Raw genomic sequence first — 21,408 nt, forward strand, 5'->3', positions numbered from 1 at the left:
TGACATGTTCCGAAAGAATCATTGCACTTTTCTTCTTGTTATGATTCTGTATTTTCCTGGCGTACGCTTCAATCTGGCCGTGTGATTTATGGTAGATCATGTCATCAACAGTGTGCCGCGTGGCGGGAATTACAAGGACGCTGACCTACAGTGAGTGAACAATGAATCCCATCTTGGGCACGTTATATATCATACACGGCCTCCAACGCCGAGAATAGATGGCCGAGGAGCACGCTTCCTGGGCTACCAAGGGCTAGCCCGTGAAAGAAGAAAACAAATGTAGTAATGACCCGCCCGCGCCGTCTGGCCTGACACTCGTCGGGACAGGGCTATGTATCTCCACGGGCGCTGACAGGTGTGGACATAGGAGGTAACCTTGAATAAAAACTGTGTGTCGCTATACTTCAGTTCTGCATCCAGTACAAGCAGGCTAGCATTGCAGCCGCATGCGATGGCACACGAGCTAGCACGGACGCGCTCTGCTCTACAGTTTTGGATGGCACTGATGGTTTGCTTTCCATGTTCGATAGCAGCTGAAAATGATCAAAAAATGCGATGGTGTGGTGGGCCGCTAAGTGAGTATTATTGTATTCGCGTATTTATATTTTTTGGGTCGACAATACTGCTGAGGTCTTCCAGCAGGGATTAAGGCGCATGTTGTGGCTTTCTCTTGAGTTTTGCTCTTTGCGGCCGCGTAGCCTAGCCAAATGCACCAAAACATGTTTCGCAGCGCTTCTCGCTGTATGAGTCCTATAAATTTACAGGTAATTCTCACGTCACTTCTGATACTCCAATCGATGCGGCGCCACTGACCCTGGGTCTCTTTGCACAGCACTCCTCCGCACCGCTCGCTTAAAATAATTTCTCTTAGTGCACACAACACGAATCGGACACAGATGCAGTTGAAATATATCAACACTTTAAACACGTAGATACAAACACTGCAACGACGAGCCACTTCAATTCTGCACATACAGTCTGCTTTTAGTATTGCAACTGGTAAGGGCTTGATGGCTACAAAATAACAGTACTGCCGTGCTGCACGCGACACTTATATGTGTGCGGAGCGCTGGCTTTGTAATGATTCTACTGTTGCTTTATTGTTAGTGCCCATTGCGAAGAACGCGAATGGGAAACATGCCAGGACTTCCACTAGATGTCGTTTACAATATGGTGCAGTAAAGCCAGATTCTCAGGTTTTCAGCGTGCTCTCACTCCCTGCGAAAAGCGATGGCTAACAGACACTTGTCATCTCGGAACTAAAGTGGCAGCCAACAGTAAGAGCCAGAGCAGGCGCGTATGGTTTGTTTATTTGTTTATTATACTTTGAGAGCTGCCAAAGTTAGTTACAGTTGCCTATTCTGGCAAAGAAGTAAGAATATTGACAAAGCCTTCATCCAATCAACACAAGTACCGGCACACCCCCGCAAGCTCGGGACGTCGGTGTAAGAATGTGGCAGCGGAGGAGTCATACAGAGCACGGATCTTACCCAGATAATAATGAGCAACAGCTCACGAGAAACACGAGGGCTGAGTGCTCTCCATACGAAGTGCAACAGTACGATGCGAAACAATAGTGCCGGCAACAGGCGCAGGAAGCCTACCCCGTAGCCACTGCGCAGCGAAGTCTCAGAAACAAGGATGCCTACTACAAATGTGTACGACAAGAGCGCATCCGCATACCCACTAGGGAACAATAGGGCCGAGTGACGCTGATACAAAGTGAAGCCGCAAAATGCGAACGTGCAGCGCCTGCAACAGATGCTGAAAGGGGAATGTCACTGATGCGCATGGACAGCTAATAAACGAAGCCGCCTACAAGAATCATGAATGCCGCCCGAGAAGGGCAAGTGCGTGACCCGCCGCGGAACACTAGGCACACGCGCCGCCGATACGAAGTGATGCAGGACACTGCATATCAAGAATGCCTGCAACATTTTCAAAAAGTCGACCGTCGCCGATGAGCTGGGAAGGCTGTGGAAGAAGGCCGCCTATAAGAGAATTGTGAGTCCATCCGAAAACCACCAGAGACCACTTGGCACGTGCACCACTGTTACGAAGTTGAGGAGGACGAGCAGCAGTGCCTGCAGCAGATCTAGGAAGTCATCCGTCGCTGTTCCTAAAGAGAGGCTGAGAATCAAGAGTACGTCTGTGAACGCGCCGAGGCACTCTAGTGCCGAGCACCGCCGATACAAACTGAAGCCGCACAATACCTAGCAGCAGTGCCTGAAACCGATACAGGTGGTCGATCGCCGCCGAGGCTCAGCGAACGCTCAGAAGCAAGGCCGCCTACAAATGATGGGGATGCCACACGACGAGAGCACGTCCGCGAACCCGACGAAGTACACCAGCGCTCAGCGCCGCCGATACGATGTGGAATATAATAATGCGAAGCACCTGTGCCTGCAACATATGCAGGAAGTTGCATGTCACCGATGCGCTGGGAAAGCTGGGAAACAAGGCCGCCAACAACAGATGGGGAACTTGTGACACACGACAACAGCCCGCCCGCAAACCCGCCCAGGTGCACCAGCGCTCAGTGCCACCGATACGATGTGCAATACGAGAGTACAAAGTAGCTGCGATAGCAACATGGGCAGGAAGTTGCATGTCACCGATGCGTTTATAAAAGCTGAGAAAAAAGGTGGCCTACAACATATGGGGAATGCCACACGACAACAGCGCGTCCGCGTACCCGCCGAGGTACACCAGAGCTCAGCGCTGCCGACACGATGTGAAATATAAGAATGCATAGCACCCGTGCCTGCAACATATGCAGGAAGTTGCATGGCGTCTATGCACTGGGAAATTATAGAAACAAGGCCGCTTACAACAGATGGGAAATGCCACACGACAAGAGCGCGTCCCCGAACCCGCCGACGTACACCAGCACTAAGCGCCGCCGATACGATGTGAAATACCAGAGTACAAAGCAGCTGTGATTGCACCATGCGCAGGAAGTTGCATGTCACCGATGCGTTTATAAAAGCTGAGAAAAAAGGTGGCCTACAACATATGGGGAATGCCACACGACAACAGCGCGTCCGCGTACCCGCCGAGGTACACCAGAGCTCAGCGCTGCCGACACGATGTGAAATATAGGAATGCATAGCACCCGTGCCTGCAACATATGCAGGAAGTTGCATGTCGCCTATGCGCTGGGAAAGCATAGAAACAAGGCCGCTTACAACAGATGGGAAATGCCACACGACAAGAGCGCGTCCCCGAACCCGCCGACGTACACCAGCACTCAGCGCCGATACGATGTGATGTGAAATACCAGAGTACAAAGCAGCTGTGATTGCACCATGCGCAGGAAGTTGCATGTCGCCGATTCGTTTTTGAAAGCTGAGAAACAAGGCCGCCTACAACTGATCGGGAATGCCACACAACAGCGCGTCTGCGACCCCGCCGAGGTACACCCGCGCTCAGCGCCGCCGACACGATGTGATATATAAGAATGCGAAGCACCCGTGCCTGAAACACATGCAGGAAGTTGCATGTCGCCTATGCGCTGGGAAATCCGGGAAACAAGGCCGCCTACAACAGACAGGGAACTTGTGACAGACAACAACCCGCCCGCAAACCCGCCTAGGTGCACGAACGCTCAGTGCCGCCGATCCGATGTGAAATATAAGAATTCGAAGCACCTGTGCCTGCAACATATGCAGGAAGGTAGATGTCGCCGATGCGCTGGGAAAACTTAGAAACAAGGCCGCACACAACAGATGGTGAATGCCACACGACAAGAGCGCGTCCCTGAACCCGCCGAGGTGCACCATCGCTAATCGCAGCAGATACGATTTGAAATTTAAGAATGCGAAGCACCTGTTTCTGCAACATATGCAGGAAGTTAGAAGTCGCCGATGCGCTGGGAAAGCTGGGAAACAAGGCCGCCTACAACAGACAGGGAACTTGTGACACACGACAGCAGCGCGCCCGCAAACCCGCCGAGGTACACCAGCGCTCAGCGCCGCCGATACGATGTGAAATACCAGAGTACGAAGCAGCTGTGATTGCAACATGTGCAGAAAGTTGCATGACACAGATTCGTTTTTGAAAGCTGAGAAACAAGGCCGAATACAACAGATGGGGAATGCCACACGACAACAGCACGCCCCCGAACCCGCCGAGGTAAGCCAGCGCTGAGCTGCGCCGATGCGATGTGAAATATAAGAATACGAAGCACCTGTACCTGCAACATATTCAGGAAGGTAGTTGTCGCCGATGCGTTGGGAAAGCTTAGAAACAAGGCCGCTTACAACAGATGGGGAATGCCACACGACAATAGCGCGTCCCCGAACCCGCCGAGGTGCACCGTCGCTCAGTGCCGCAGATACAATGTCAAATAAAAGAATTTGAAGCACCTGTTCCTGCAACATATACAGAAAGTTAGAAGTCGCGGATGCGCTGGGAAAGCCGGGAAACAGGGCCGCCTACAACAATGGTTAATGCTGCACGAGAAGAGCGCGTCCTCGAACCGCCTAGGTGCACCATCGCTCAGCGCCACGGATACGATTTGAAATATAAGAATGCGAAACACCTGTGCCAGCAACATATGCGGGAAGTTGGATGTCGCCGTTTCACTGAGAAAGCAGGGAAACAAGGCCGCCTTCAACAGATTGGGAATGGCGCACGACAAGAGCGCGTCCGCGAACCCGCCGAGGTGCACCATCGCTCAGCACCACAGATAAGATTTGCATAAAAATGCGAATCACCTGTTCCTGCAACATATCCATGAAGTTTGATGTCACTGATGCGCTGGGAAAGCTGGGAAACAAGGCCGCCTACAACAGATGGGGAATGCTGCACGGCAAGAGCGCGCCCGCAAACCCGCCTAGGTGCACGAACGCTCAGTGCCGCCGATCCGATGTGAAATATAAGAATGCGAAGCACCTGTGCCTGCAACATATGCAGGAAGGTAGATGTCGCCGATGCGCTGGGAAAACTTAGAAACAAGGCCGCTTACAACAGATGGTGAATGCCACACGACAAGAGCGCGTCCCCGAACCCGCCGAGGTGCACAATCGCTAACCGCAGCAGATACGATTTGAAATATAAGAATGCGAAACACCTGTGCCAGCAACATATGCGGGAAGTTAGATGTCGCCGATGTGGTGGGAAAGCTGGGAAACAAGGCCGCCTACAACAGTTGGGGAATGCTGCACGACAAACCCGCTTCCGCGAACTCGCCGAGGTGCACCATCGATCAGCGCCACAGATACGATTTGATATATAAGAATGCGAAGCACCTGTTCCTGCAACATATCCATGAAGTTTGATGTCACTGATGCGCTGGGAAAGCTGGGAAACAAGGCCGCCTACAACAGATGGGGAATGCTGCACGGCAAGAGCGCGTCCGCGAATCCGCCGAGGTGCACCATCGCTCAGCGCCGCAGACACGAATTGAAATATAAGAATGCGAAGCACCTGTGCCAGCAACATATGCAGGAAGTTGGATGTCGCCGTTTCGCTGAGAAAGCAGGGAAACAAGGCCGCCTGCAACAGATGCTGAATGCCGCACGACAAGAGCGCGTCCGCGAACCCGCCGATGTGCACCATCACTTCGTGCCACAGATACGATTTTAAATATAAGAATGCGAAGCAACTATTCCTGCAACATATGGAGGAAGTTAGATGTCGCCAATGCGCTGTTAAAGCACGGAAACAACGCCGCCTACAACAGATGGGGAATGCTGCACGGCAAGCACGCGTCCGCGAATCCGCCGAGGTGCACCATCGCTCAGTGCCGCAGACACGAATTTTAAATATAAGAATACGAAGCACCTGTGCCAGCAACATATGCAGGAAGTTAGATGTCGCCGATGCGCTGGGAAAGCTGGGTAACAAGACCTCCTGCAACAAGAGCGTGTCCGCGAACCCGCCGAGGTGCACCATCGCTCAGCGCTGCAGATACGATTTGAAATATAAGAATGCGAAGCACCTGTTCCTCCAACATAAGCAGGAAGTTAAATGTCGCCGATGCGCTCGGAAAGCTGGGAAACAAGGCCGCCTACAACAGATAGGGAATGCTGCACAACAAGAGCGCGTCCGCGAATCCGCCGAGGTGCACCATCGCTCAGCGCCGCAGATACGATGTGAAATGTAAGAGCGCCAAGCACCTGTGCCTGCAACATATGCAGGAAGTTAGATGTCGCCGGTGCACTGGGAAAGCTGGAAAACAAGGTTGCCTACAACCGATGGGGAATACACCCAGCAACAGCGCGTCCGTGAACACGCCTAGGAGCACTGGGGCCGAGCGTTGATTATACATTGTGCTGCAGGAAAGCGATGGAACGGTACCTGAAACGGATAACGGAAATCGACCTTTCCCCGAAGAGCGGCGAGCGCTGAGGAACGAGGCCGCCTACAATAAATATGGGAGGAGCGCTCGACAACTGTGCCTTCTCAAAAATGTTCGGGAAGCTTTGTGTGCTTGTTATCCGGTAGAAACATTAGTTGTTGCAACTCTACGAAGAATGAAAATGAAACGGTGTGGGCCTTTCGACCTCACCGAGCTCAGCCCTGTTCTCTGCCACGTGAAGGCAAAGAAGACATGAACGATTTTTTACTCGAAAAATTGGTTTGGTTTATGGAGGTTTAACGTCTTAAAGCGACTCAGGCTATGAGAGACGCCGTAGTGAAGGGCTCCGGAAATTTCGACCACTTGGGGTTCCTCAACGTGCACTGACATCGCACAGTACAGCGGCCTCTAGAATTTCGCCGCCATCGAAATTCAACCGCCGCGGCAGGGATCTAACCCTGCGTCTTTCGGGCCAGCAGCCGAGCACCATAACCACTCAGCCACCGCGGCGACTCTTTACAGAAAAGGTTGAAACTCCGTTCATAACTTGGAAGCTCAATGGAATGCATTGGCTCCGGCAGATGCGTTGGTGGAAACAAGAGCAAGCAGACGGTACAGGCGGTCAGATGCCAGCTTCCTGAGGCGATCAATTTCGTTCTTCTTAATAACCCGTCAAGTCACTTGATTCGATCCTGGCATATCATCGCTCTTGTAAACACAGTCCGCGAGAAGTAATGATGCTGGCTACGCCTAAGCGGCCTAGCGGCGCTTCAACACGTCAGTGTATGGAGAGATGAGTTTGAGCTGCGGGGCGGCAGAGTTGTGGAGCAAAGGGAGAGCATGAGCGGTGGTGCGGGCTGGACTTGAAATTCGGTTTGAACTAAAAGAAAAATGACGCCTAACATTGTTGAGCAAAATTCAAATGAAACGGCCGATTAGCTTGTTTATATTTTGCCTTCTTGCTAGGAATGCCTCTGTATGAAAGTTTCAGCATAATGCTCTGTGGAACGATTTTTTTTGCAAATCTGTCATTTTTTGTAATGTTATTGCAACAATTTTTAGCGTAACCATTTTTACCAAGTGTTATATCTCTAGAAGAACAGTATAAAGTTTTTGAATTGCTTATCAATTGCTCAAAAATGTTAAAAACCTGATGATGCATCTTTGGCTAGAACCGGCAAATAAAAAAACGGCACAATTTTTATGGACAATTTCTTGACACAAGACACTTAATTATAAATCATATGTACTTTTTGTAAAAGTTCTGAGCGCATAAGGTAGTGAATAAATGTTTATAAATTTTGTACAGTGACCACGTATTGGACTGCTTTACGAAATTCAAAGAGCTGTAACATGACAGCAAATCTTATTACCGTGCTGTGTTAACAGAGATTAATATTGACAGAGAAATGAATGGCACTAAATTTTGTGTTAAAAATTTGGAGAGGATTCAGTACAAACTTTGATTATTTCTGCAATGAATGGCCTAGCTACATGACAAATATTTTACACCTCTATACCTCACTAATGGATGGTGCAACGTAGAATCTCCTTTTTCAAAGATTTTTCACTGATTGTGCAGGATCTGTGAAAAACAGTGTAATATGTTGTAATATATGTGTGCCAGGTTTGTACAGTCATTTCGAAATTTAAACTAATTCGTGTTGCTTCTTGTGTGTCTGCAAGTCATTTGAAATGTAAGGCGGCTGTCTCTGACGTGAAAGTGTTGGCAGCCATTTCAACTACAAGTAATGGAATGGCAATATTCTCTAATAAACATTTGTGTATGGTTGAATGGGTCAGCAACAAAGGTGATGAGATTTAGGTTTGGTTTTACGTGTATAGCTCCAAAAGCGACTCATGGTGTGAGGGATGCCGAAGAGGGAAGCTCCGAAAAATTTCGTCCACCGGGGCTTCTTTCACGAGCACTGACATCGAAAAGTACAGAGGCCTCCAGTATGTCGCCTCCATTGATAATGCACCCGCCGTCGGCGGGATCGAACGCGCGACTTTCGTGTACTGTGAGAGTGCACTTTAAAAAACTTCAGCGGATAATTTATCCAGAACACTCCGCTACAGCGCCGCTCATTACCTGCATTGCTTTGGGGCGCTCAACCTATCGAACGCAACCAAATGTGCCAGAATCACAACTTCTGTCCCATTCAAACGAGTACACATTTTTCATTATGGAACTGTTTCCCTCTAACATCAAGTTTCAGTGGTTAGGGCGCTCGACTACTGATCCTGAGTTCCCGGGTTCGAACCCGACCGCGGCGGCTGCGTTTTTATGGAGGAAAAACGCTAAGGCGCCCGTGTGCTGTGCGATGTCAGTGCACGTTAAAGATCCCCAGGTGGTCGAAATTATTCTGGAGCCCTCCACTACGGCACCTCTTCTTCCTTTCTTCTTCCACTCCCTCCTTTATCCCTTCCCTTACGGCGCGGTTCAGGTGTCCAACGATATATGAGACAGATACTGCGCCATTTCCTTTCCCCCAGAACCAATTATTATTATTATTATTTCCAGAAGATGAAACGTAAGGAAAGGAAGAGGCAGCGAGCCTCACGACAAATTTTTGGGCGGAAGAAAGGATCACTGCTGTTTTGCTGACCATTATCGATTCAAACTATCGCCATATTCCTATCGTCGTGCTCGATAATATATATATATATATATATATATATATATATATATATTGGTCAAAAATGACCCAATGACCGAAGCTCATTAACTAATCTGATGAGGTGTAAAACTATACTCGGGAAATTTCAGAGGGTACTTACGGCTGCTTACGTGGTTTTAATGCGAAATCATTAGTTGTCATCGTGAGTATCCGACCTAGACACTAGTTGCGCACTGAGAAATGAAATAAGGATACATTTCTGGACGGTGATTACACAAATGATGAATTCCGTAAGGTCTGAGTGAAAAAACCGGATATTCGGTTAGCATGCCTCTAGCCTCGCTAAGAGACGAAGGCTACATGGAACGAGACACACCGGCAACTTTGTACGACTAACGGTTGCCTCACAATTTGTATACGAAAATTGGTTTTTAGGAAAGAAACTGTTGCTGCAGCTGTCTCACTTCTCAGTGGGCACCTCAACTAAACCCTAAGAGAAGACGTGCAAAGTTTGAGAAGACCTACAATTAGAGTTGCGTATGTCATCGTTTCGAATCCATGTCGCAAGGCTGACTTCATTTCCTCATTGAACACTGTAGCTGATAAGTTGGAGGTTCCTCATCTAACAGGAACTGATTTGTCTTTGAACGTGGGCGGCGCGAAATTGCCCGGAATAATGGTGAGTTTCTCGAGACAGGCGATAAGAGATGCTTGCTTGAAGGAAAAGGGCAAGCTAAAGGTAGCGATATAGCTCTTTTCATTCAGGAAAACATGACTCTTTTTTATTTATTTATTTATTAATACTGCAATCCCAGGAAGAGATTTTCGCAGGGTGAGCATACAGAAAATAGGTAAGTACAAATATTAAGAAAAAAGTACAAAGGCCACAAATTAATCATAAGCAACAAAACACAACAGCAAAAATGAAAGGCTCAATGACGTAACACAACAAAAAAGTACACTAAGGTTTGGGGCATATAAATACACTACTATCAAGTCATCATTGAACATGGTCAACAGGGAAATAATTAAATGAAGAAAGAGCACCAAAACGACCACAATATTAAATTCAGTTCAAAAATGGGAACCGGGAATGCATGACAGAGGACATTATTGTGCACTGAGGCTGCCGATGAATGATGTTACAGATAGCTGTAAGACTTCGTCGTTAGTAAGTTGATTCCACTCCGTTACTGTTCGCGGAAAAAAAGAATATTTAAAGCAGTTATTACGCTGGGTGAAAGGGGTGATTGTAAGATTGTGACGTTGTCTTGTAGAATAACCTGAAGAGAAAGATATTAGTCCATCAATGTTAATTTTAAAATGACCTTTGACCAATTGGTATAAGAACTTTAGTCGAGAAACGCGATTCCTTTCGGTTATAGATATTAAAGCAGCCCTTAAGAGGTCACTTACTGATGTGCGTCCATAGCTATTGTAAACAAAACGTACTGCTTTTTTTTGTATTTTTTCAATTTTATTTACGTTTGTTTTGGTGAATGGATCCCAAATTATTGCCGCATAATTTAATATTGGAAGGACAATCGATTTATACGCTAGAAGCCGAACTCGGGGTGTGGAAAGTCTCAATGAACGCCTAAGAAAAAAAAGTTTACGGTTTGCATTATTTATAGTTTTATCAATGTGTTTAGTCCAGTCAAGGTTGTTAGTAAACCTTAGCCCTAGATATTTGTAGTGTGAGACTTTGGAAAGAATATTGTTGTCAAATGAATATTGGAACATCAGTGGACTTTTCTTGTGAGTGATTCTCATATACACGGTTTTTTGAAAATTGATAGGCATCTGCCATGCATCACACCAGGCACTAATTTTCTGAAAAGCGTCATTAAGTTTTAACTGATCTGACATATTTTTAATTGCCGAGTATAGCACACAGTCATCCGCGTATAGTTTAATATTAACTGGAATGTCTTTCACGATGTCGTTAATGTAAATGATAAACAAGAGTGGCCCAAGCACTGAGCCCTGAGGGACGCCAGAGTCAACGAAAAGATTTTGAGAGGAATGTTCCCCAAAAGAGACATATTGCTGAGGGTTATTCAAATATGCCGAAATCCAATTAATGATTTTGTTATTTCTGAGTCTGCTATTAATTTTGAAAAGCAGCTTTTTGTGAGAGACCTTATCAAATGCTTTGGCGAAATCCATAAAAATGGCATCTGTTTGGCTACCATTGTTAATAGCTTTCGCAAAATCGTGTATATTCTGAACTAATTGGGTACAAGTAGAATAACCTTTCCGGAATCCGTGTTGGAAATTTGTAATAAAATTGTGTTGTTCAAGAAAATGGGAAATTTGGGTGTGTATTATGTGTTCCAAAATTTTGCAAGCTGTCGAAGTTAATGAAATCGGTCGGTAATTATTAATGTACTGTTTGTTTCCATTTTTATGAAGTGGTTGGACTCTGGCCGTCCTCCAGTTGCTCGGAACCTGTCCTTCGTTTAGAGACCTAGAAAAAATTATAAACAAATACTTGGACACCCATTCTGCATACCTAGTTAGGAATGCATTGGGTATTTTATCAGGCCCAAGGGATTCTTTTACGTTAAGATTCAAAAGCATTTTAGTTATACCCTGTTCACTGATGATAAGGTCAGGCATCGGAGGTAGGCATGTTTCGAACACAGGTTGTATGCCATTATCATTAGTAAAAACGTGTTTGAAGTATTCGTTAAAGGCGGTTGATATTACTTTTCCGTCATGTGTTAATGTGCCATTGATTTCAAATGCATGGGAATCCCTAGATACTGGTGAGATTGTACGCGAAAATTTTTCAGGTGAGCTAGTTATAAAATTAGGCAACAAATCGCCAAAATAATTTTCTTTATCAAGTGCTACTTGTCCTCGTAGTTGACTTGACAGAGCGGAAATTTTATCCAGCAGGCCTTCAGGATGGACAACTGCTTGCCTTTTCTTTTTCAACTTTTTTAATTTTCTGCGCATTTGCATTGAAGTGCGGGAAATCGAGGGATTGCCACGTTTTGTCTTTTTAACAATGATTGGCACAAAACGGCTAATACACATCATAACCAGATCCTTGAAAGAAATCCACAGATCGTCTATATTTACAGTAGACCTCGAAAAGCTATCAAAATGAGAGGATAAGGTATCGATTAATGGTGTGTCATCAGCGCGTGAGAAGTTGGGAAAACATGACTGCTTTGGATGCCTGTCAATAGCGGCATCAGATAAGGTAAGGAACACGGCCTGGTGATCGGAGATTCCTGGGATTATTTCGCATTTTGTTTTAGTACTAATAGATCCGCTTACGAAGAAAAGGTCCAGTATAGATTTAGCGCTGTCATGTACCCTGGTGTGCTCGTCAACAAGTTGGGATAAATCAAATGCTAATGCTATGTCCAACATGGCATCACCTGTTTTGTCGTTATGGTTTTTGAGGGACATCGTGCGCCAGTCAATATTAGGCAGATTAAAGTCGCCAGCTAGAATTATCCGATCGCCAGGTTTTAAGTATGTGTTCATGTAAGTTTTCAAATCATTTAAAACCGATATGGAAGAAGAAGGGGGCCTGTACAACACACCTATAATGTACCTGATTGTACCACAATATGTTTTACTGAAAATGCACTCTACAGTAGGCACGTCAGGCATCCTTAAAACTCGTAATGATTTCTTGTATATCATACAGACGCCGCCACCTCTTCCAGTACGGTCTTTCCGGAGTACATTGTAACCAGTAGGCACGAATTCACTGTCGAAAAATGCATCATGTAACCATGTTTCGGTTAGCACAGCAATGTCTGAATTGTTAGTAAAAAGGAGCCCTTCAAGCTTGGTTACTTTATTGATTACACTTCTGCAGTGAATGTTTAAGATTTTCAAGGATGTAGGATCATGCTTTTTCTGTCAGTTATTTTTCTTATTGACCAATCTGACACGCTCTACTTTCTGGGCATCCCAAACAAACATAACAGTATCAATGCTAACTTTATCAAAGACCAGCTTTACCTTAGCGCCATTTGCTTTTTCTTCCGCTGCGCTGTCCCACAAAAGTTTACGCAAGTCATGCACGCGCTTTGAGAAGTCTTCCGAGATAGAGTACGACGATCCTTTTAGTTTGTAGGCTGCCTGTAAAATGGATGCCTTTTCCCGATAGTCAAGAAATTTTATAATAACCGGTCTAGGTTTGTCACTGGATTTACGCCCAAGCCTATGAAGTCTTTCTATACCTGTAGGTGTTATACCTATCTTCTTTATGATTATGTCGTCTTTCACTTTGTTTTCAAGTTCTTCAAGCGTCTCGTTTTCCGACTCTTCTAAACCGTAAATTATAAGATTATTGCGACGGCTTCTGTTTTCTAAGTCGTCCATTTTATTCATCAGAAAGGACAACTGGCTGTCAAAATCTGCTATTATTTTTTTTTATTTCGCTTACTTGTTTTGTCAGCGTGCCTAGCTTGGACAACTGCTGTTCAATGTTATCTATTCTGTTGTTTAGTGTAACCATTTGCTCTTTTATTTCATTCTGACCGTCGATTATTCCTTCAATAGTTCCTTGCACTCTCTTTTGGCCGTCTAGCAGTTCCGACAGCAATTGCTTCTCAGTTGGTCCCGGGTTTGTCTCAATATCGCCCGAAAGAAGTAGGTTAGTAGGCAATAAAGCAATGTGCGCCAGAATACATTTGAAACACTTTGGGCAGGGCAGCAGCAACAGAAACCGGTTGTCACTACGATAACAGTACATGGAAACGTTTTTACTAACCTGTAGAGCAAGACAAAAATGGTTGCTGAGCATGTTGCCGATACTGCTGCTGGCCTGGCCACTGAAGAAAGTCGATGTTGCTCGCTCTTTTAAAGGGGCTTGCTGAGCCATGTGATGTGACGTCACAGTTGTCGAAATGAAGCGATGCGCTGTCAGTTGCGGAACAGAAAGCAATGTAATTGCCGGGAACCTGGCACGAGCCAGATTTTCCGATGCCGGCTCACTGAACACATCCACGTCGATTGCCCTTGATGGGCAGGCGCTGGGCCACCGTTCTTTCCCGCGATGCGAAGCCTTGTTGACCAGGTCAAACGACGTGGCCACTGGGTCGCAGCCACGCGGTGGAACTGGTCCGCACAGAAGGGCCGCCAAAACCTGTCATATGATGCCTCCTTATCAGCCAGAAGAGCCTCTTTGACTTCAAGGTGATTCTTGTAGGTAAGGATGAGGTAAAGGATACATAGCACTAACGTTGTAGCACCAGCATCACCTCCGAGCCAGGAACAGCTGTGGTAGGCAAAGCACAGGATAGACAAGGCCAAGTACAGGACACTTTTCCGCCACAGGTCCACCCATCGAATTCCCCTCCATAGGCGGAGGCAATAACCTCTCTCTTCCCTTATGCAAACCTCCAGGAAAAGGTCCACAGCAAATGCTGTTTCAAATAGGGTAATGAACACAGCTGAAACCAGTACGTACGGTCCCAAGGAATCGCCATGAAACGTGATATCTGCTCCTATACCCCAGTAAACTATGGCAGAAAAGATACCCCACACTCGGGTCACAGGTGTAACGAAATCTAGTGTGCGATATAAACCTTGACTGCAAAAGAAGTAGCCAAAGTAAATAATTTTTGCTTTGCATGGCACGTAAACGGCAAGATTCTTGTGCGAAAAGAGGAAAAGGCACGTGCTGACGACATTAAGAGTGTTAATGATCTAGATTGGCCATATGTAGTTCAGCAGTTTATTTTCTTTTTCATTTCTTTTTCTTTTTGCATGTTGCTAAAAAAAGTTGTGGATAAGCACTGCTATCTCTCGACTGAATTGGACGTCATTGCGTCCCGTTTCCCACCTGCTTCTTTGAAATGAATCCACTTGAATGTGCGGTCTTTGAAGAACAAATCTCTTTGCCTGGTAGAAATCTTTTCCGATTTCTCAGTTTCCTTAATGCTATTCTCCTCACAGAAACTGGGAGCACATGTGCAAATTATGTGTTTAAACTGGCCTACTGTAAGACGTACTACCGCAATCGCACAAAACCACGCGGAGGTGTCTTTGCCATCCTACTTCATGAAACTTTTTATTGACAACTACTGGACCGTTTCTCTGTTATTACGTCCAGTTTGGAAATCCTTTCCCTGTGTTTTAACAACCCCATATTTTCTGTACGCTTATAGACCTCCGAATGGAAGCATTGCAGAGTTTTTGGAGCTTTTTATTAATTTCTTGCTTTTGTTTAAAAAAAACCACTCTTGTCGCGGGGGGTGATTTTTGTATCGATGTAAGCGCTAGAAATAAAACAACAGGTTTGTGGTTTTGGGGGTTTAACGTCGCAAAGCGACTCAGCCTAAGAGGGAAGCCGTAGTGAAGGGCTCCGGAAATTTCGAACACCCAGGGTTCTTTAACGTTCATTGACATCGCACAGTGCACGGGCCTCTAGAATTTCGCATTCATCGAAATTCAACAAAGGCGCGGGATAGAACGCGCGCCTTTCGGATCAGCAGCCGCGCGCCATAACCACTGAGCCACCGCGGCGGCTTTAATAAAACAACTAGATATTTTCATGATGTTATTGCCTCAATGTAGTGCAGTATCAGAATATACCAAACCAACCAGAATTACAACGAATTTTGAGTCCGTACTAGTCCTTTTTATTATTAATTCTTTATCATTAAATACTGAAGCTTGCATGATATCCACTTGTAACAGTGACACCTCCCAGTGTTCATCTTCGTCCACAAGTCAGATGTTGTAAAATATGATCACGAATTAGTTTACCAAAGGCTTACCTGCGCTAGTCTTAATGCGTTTCGCGAAACGATAACAAAAGTTGAGCGGAGGATAGATATAAACAATAGAGAAGATGCGAATGAGGCATATAACTTGTTTATCGTTCTCGTTAGGCCCCTGTATTTTGCGCATTTCCCCGAGAAAGAACACACGGAATACCCGGAAACCCTCTATTACACTTTAACTGTAATATGAAATCAAAACAAGAGATAAACTGTACCGAAAATATCTTGTTACTCGTTTGTCAGCAGACCTTCTTATCTTTAAACAATATCGCAATAAGCTAAATAAAAACGAATATCAGTGAGAAACGAGTATCACCATGGGATTTTGGATGTCAACTCGGGTCATTCTGATCTCATATGGACTCGTCTATCTCCCTGCTGGGAAAAAAACGATTCACAGGACTCGCTAAACAAACGGCAACTTAATGGAAAGCACCTCTCAAGCAAACAGCTTGCTGATGCATTAATAAATTCTTTACCAATATCGCTGCAGCTAGTCGCTAATCCGATGCCCTAGACCTTTGTTCATGCTAGAAACAAAAACTCAGTCTTTTGGGAACATGTAAATGCGGAAGAGGTATAGTCTATTATTACCAGTTTAGAAAACACTGCTACTTATGACATTGAAGGCTTCAAGAACCGTCCTACGAAATATGTGGCTGATATTATTGCGCCTGTTCTGGCAGACATTTTCCATACCTGCAGAGACGGCTGTCTTCCTAACAAATATGCAGGTAGCTATAGTGTGCTATATAAAAAGAGAGACAAGAATGAACGTGAAAATTATAGATCTTTTTCAATACTAGCTATCTTATCGAAAGCCTTTGACACAGTGTTTCAATCCCGCATGTTCAGAGTTTTTGTTAAACATAATTTAATTACAGAATGAAAGTTTGGTTTCACTAAAAACAGATCTAAAGATTATCTTTTCCTTCATCACAACGGATATATCTTACCGCAGCTTCAACAAAAATGCATTGCATTGGGTTTGATTGTTGACTTTTCGAATATATTATTTATCACACAGGACTCAAGAAGTTCAGATAAATGATGCGCGTTCAGACATAAAAACTTTGCACTGTCGTAAGCCTCAAGGAAGTATATTAGAAGCTCTGCTTTTTAATCTATAAGTGCGATATTATAAATATTATCCTGATTTAGATTTATTATATACGCAGATGAAACAACAATACTTTTCACTGGCACTGACCACTCTCGTGTGGTAACAGTATGTAATAGTACTAATAGACAACTGGAAATATGTTCTCTATCGAACGCCATGCGTATAAATGAGAATAAAAATAAAACTGTAATATTCAGGGCCAGAAACAAAGTGCTGCCTCCACACGACATCATGTAAAATTCCTGTAGCATACAGATAGTGGATCACATTAGATGTCTAGGTGTTGTCTTTTCATTCAGTGCGGCTTGGGAAGAGCACATCATTTGTTTGGCAAGAAAACTAGCCCAAGTAACAGGCGTGATAGGTAGATTAAGATATCTTCTTCCAAAACATATCAAGCTTCTTCTGTACAACACACTTTTTTATTCAAAACTTAATTATTGTCAACACACACGGGGAACTGCACCTTTCTCTAACTACAGCGCATTCATTTAATCTAAAATAAGTATATTCGACACATCTACAATAAATCATATGGATCTACTTGCGCAATCCTCTTCTGCAAGTCCCACATAATTAAAGTTTTAGCCTATATAATAGTCGACTAACCATTAAATTTAAATCTTAGATAACGAACAACACATCGAATGTAAGAAATCTAGCACCGTTACAACAGAAAATAAGGCATAAGTCAACTCAATCTGCGACACTATGGGTCGTGCCTGCCTCACGCCTCAGTTTTAGTAAAAAGTTATGCTATATGCTGCTTTCGATTTTAAATTATTATCAACTCAGTAATACAGATACACACCCTGCTCTTACTATTACATCCAACTGATATATGCCTCAGTGTACGATATGTATCCAACAAATTCAGTTTTTGTTAGGTTTCCTTCCTCCACTTTGTGTGTGCTCAATCCATGTGTTAATTCCGCTGCTGACCAAACGGCTGGGTTAGCGGGGCAGTCAAGTTGCCTTTGGGAAGCTTTTTTCCGCAGCCCGTTCATGTATTTATTTATAAAAGAAATAAGTATTTTATTAGATTTGAGCGTAGACTACCAATTGGCTAGTACATGTAAGCTATATCAACGAGAAATCGCATGAAACCACCTAGAACGCTGGACTTCAAACGGTTGCAAGGTATATATAGACTAAAGAACTTATAGTAGTAGTGGTATCAGGCTTCATTTAGGCACAACAATTAGGCGTCTAAATGTTGTGACCAAATTAAGCACCATACTAGTATTACTGTTATATGTCGTTTATTCTTTGTTTAGGCACCGCACTTAGCCGTTTAAGACGTCGATGGCCTGCAGCACGAGTAGGCACTTTTATTCACCTTCAGCCCCAATTCAGAAAAGCTAGGTCCAGACAGAAGAGACGGGGTGGAAAAGAAATCCAATCGCAGAACAAACGGGCAGGAGAATAAACAATGGAAAAGGTTTGTCTAAGGGGTAGGAAAGTTGGGACATGAAGGATCACGACAGACCTTGTATAGATAAAGCCGAGCAAGTGTGACAAATGTGTTGAGTTGTATCTGTCGAAGGATATAAGCCTCCTGCACACAGAGACCGATGATGATCGGGTACAGTTTACGGCAAAGCCGAATACCGTAGCATTGGCCATTAATGGTGGCGCGAAGGTACAGTCTTGATATGCCCTTCGAAGGTCTTCGCCAGAGGATCATCGGTGCCCGAATAAGAGCTTGACGGACGAGTAGGTCAGCCAGCTCATTGCAGTCAATGCCCGAATGCCCAGGGATCCATCGGGGGAAGACCAATCAAGGCTGCGGTGATGTAAGTGCGCCTCGAGTTCCGTAAAGAGATGTGCTGGGAGGGCTTGATATTGATGGCGCCAAAGGCTGCCTGGGAGTTAGTGTAGATAGTATAGTTAGGTACAAGTGTGAGTGAATGAAAATGTTGAGTGGCGTGAAATGAAGAGCACCTCGAGCGAAAGAATATCAGGGGGTGTACAAACGGGGCGCTAGTGTGTGTAGTACAGTTATGAAGAGAACAAAAGAGCACTTGGCTTCTGGAGCCACGATGTGCCAGGTAAGAGGAATTCATTTACGCAATTCAGTGAGTATTGAAGAGGGTACTGCGGTGAGAGGCAGCACCATGTTCGCGGCCAGCATGCAGGATTGGTGGCATATTGGAGAGAACAGGAAGCATACGGAGGTTAGATGCCTCGAGATGGGAGGGAAAAGGAAGAGGGGCCGAATGGCTTGGGGGAATAGCAGACTGTTTGAGAACCCAGCGCCCGTGAGTTGTGCTTCATAGCGAAACATTTGCAGATCGCGGTGAAGAGAATGGAGAGCGCCAAGGGGATGGAAGAGGCGCATGGCATTAAGTTTATCGGTAGTGATGGTCACGGGGAGGTAGAGAGCAGCCTTATATAAGCCGTGGAAAGTGGTGGCGAGTGAGTCTAGCTGGGTCTGAGTGAAGAAAACATAAGGTACGAAGTAATACTTTTGTTAAGAAGCAGCGCATGAGCCAGTCGGGATGCGTCCGCTTCCCGCAGGCCGGAAGACAGCCTGACGATGGGCGAAGTAGGTGAGTGACAGAGTGACAGCTAGAAGCAGCTTAATGGAGAGATTGCATGTTCTTGACGGAATGCAGAGGCATGTCAAGAACGCCGTACTGCGACACTTTTGTAGCTGCGAAATCGCCAAAACTCAGGAAGATAAGTGAGATGTGAGGTCGTTGATAAGCAGAATGGCTTAGAGCTGCTAGATTGGACTTGTTTGGAGCGGGAGAAAGGCCCGTCTGGTCCAGGAAAAAGGAGATGCCATTCTGGCCTTGCTAAAGGTGTCTTCCACATGACCAGGAGAGGAGCGCGAGCACTGCAGTGTGATGTCATCGGCATAAAAAGTGATGAAGGTCAGGAATGGATGGAAATTCAACAGCGAGGGGATCCATGACAATATTAAAAAAGGGTAGTTGAAAGAACGCTACCATGAGGGGCACATCGAGTGAGATGATGAGACGTAAAAGTGAGGTCTGATACCCGGAAACGTGCCTTGCGGTTGGAAAGCAAAACTTGAAAGTGGTTATACATACTGGAGCCATAGTTCAAGTGAGAGAGGTAGGAAAAGAGGTCATGATGAGAGACAGAGTTGAATGCCTTGCGGACATCCACTGCGACAAGGGCATGAATTTAAGAGCAGCCACAAGCAAAGAAATTGTGTGAAGGATGAGAAAGACTTCTTTGGTAGGCACATGGGGACGAAAGCTGTCGATGGTGTGAGGAAAAGAGTTAGAAGCCTCAAAATGCCGGCCAAGCCTAGTGATTGCGATACGCTTCATTGTCGTGGCGACACAGGAAGCAATAAAAATTGGTGGAGACTGGTAAATGCAGGCTGCATGCCGGATTTCGGAATGAGGGAGATGAGTAAGGAATCCTGGCAAGAGAGTAGAAAACCCTCCTCCAAGCGGTGTCATAGAGAAAAGCAACAACAAAGAATGTAGATGCAAGGAACCCCGGGGAAGACGACCCCGGAGCCTCTCTCGGAAGGAATGCAAACTACAAGGGGAGCACCAGCTGCGCAGAAAGAAGCAGAGAAAGGAGGAGGCGAGAGGAGGAGACTGCCGCAGCTCCCGAAGGACGACTTAAAAGTAGTTCTCCGACCGAGGGGACTCACAGTCAATGATTTGCAAACACACCAAGTGGCAAAGGCAGCAGCGGAGGCTACCGGGCACGAATGCAAGACAGGAGATTTCATCGTAAGACTACGAAATGGTTCTAACATAATAATCATCAGCACTGGCGACGAGATAGTAGCCAGGAAGATCAGAAATATCACGCAGCTAAAATTTGGCGATAAAACCTACGCAGTCAACGCCCACGTGGCGGCACCGGAGGACACGGTGAAGGGAGTCATCCACGGGGTGGACCCAGGAACTACACCGGATGAGCTCAAGGACAACCTCAGACTACGCAGGCAGGGGGTGATGATCCTGGCGGCCAGGATGCTTGGAAGCTCGAGCACGGCCGTCATCACCTTCGAATGCACTTGTCTACTAATTCAAGTGATCTACCATGGAGGAGAGATGTGGTGCTACGCATACAAACCAACGAGACAAGTCTGCTACAACTGCGGTCAGCAAGGACATCGGATGGACGTCTGTCCAAGCCCACAAACCAAGATCTGTAGGCAGTGCGGATGCCAGAACCCGGCGGAGGCACACCAGTGTACACCCAAGTGCATGCTTTGCGGCGAAGAGCACACAGCCGACTCGAAGGACTGCAAGCAGCGCCTTAAGCCAGCGAGCGAGCTACGCTGGGGAACTCAGCAGCAGCAAGGTCGGCGCAGCAGAAGCCGCAGCAGAGGAGGGAAACCGCGATGGTTCGGGGACGAAAGCAGAGACCCGGACGGAAGCAAGTCGCGGAGTCGCAGCCGCGGCAGACCCTGGAATCAAAACCAGGGGAGCGGACAAGACGAGTCCTTTCCACCACTGGACAACGGAAGCAAGCAGCAGCAGCAGCAACAACGAAGACAACCCAAGCAGCAACAACAACAGCAGCAGCAGAAGAAGAAGAACGGCGGCAACTCGCAGGTGATCTGGTGGGACGGCCCTCCCAAAGAGATGAGGCAACTAA

The 21,408-nt window shown here is 45.9% G+C and overlaps 1 protein-coding gene across 2 annotated transcripts in view; it reads left to right on the forward strand.

Moving 5' to 3' along the window:
- Positions 1-436: 436 nt before the first annotated feature.
- Positions 437-21,408, forward strand: part of LOC144118962 (uncharacterized) — a 70,515-nt gene continuing 49,543 nt past the window's right edge. For both annotated transcript variants that reach the window (XM_077651719.1, XM_077651720.1), the window contains exon 1: positions 437-575. In XM_077651719.1, coding sequence (XP_077507845.1) covers positions 452-575 — 124 coding nt within the window. In that variant the 5' untranslated portion in view covers positions 437-451. The remainder of the gene's footprint in view (positions 576-21,408) is intronic.

Source organism: Amblyomma americanum, chromosome 2, assembly GCF_052857255.1.
Source record: "Amblyomma americanum isolate KBUSLIRL-KWMA chromosome 2, ASM5285725v1, whole genome shotgun sequence".
Classification (NCBI taxonomy): Eukaryota; Metazoa; Arthropoda; class Arachnida; order Ixodida; family Ixodidae; genus Amblyomma; species Amblyomma americanum.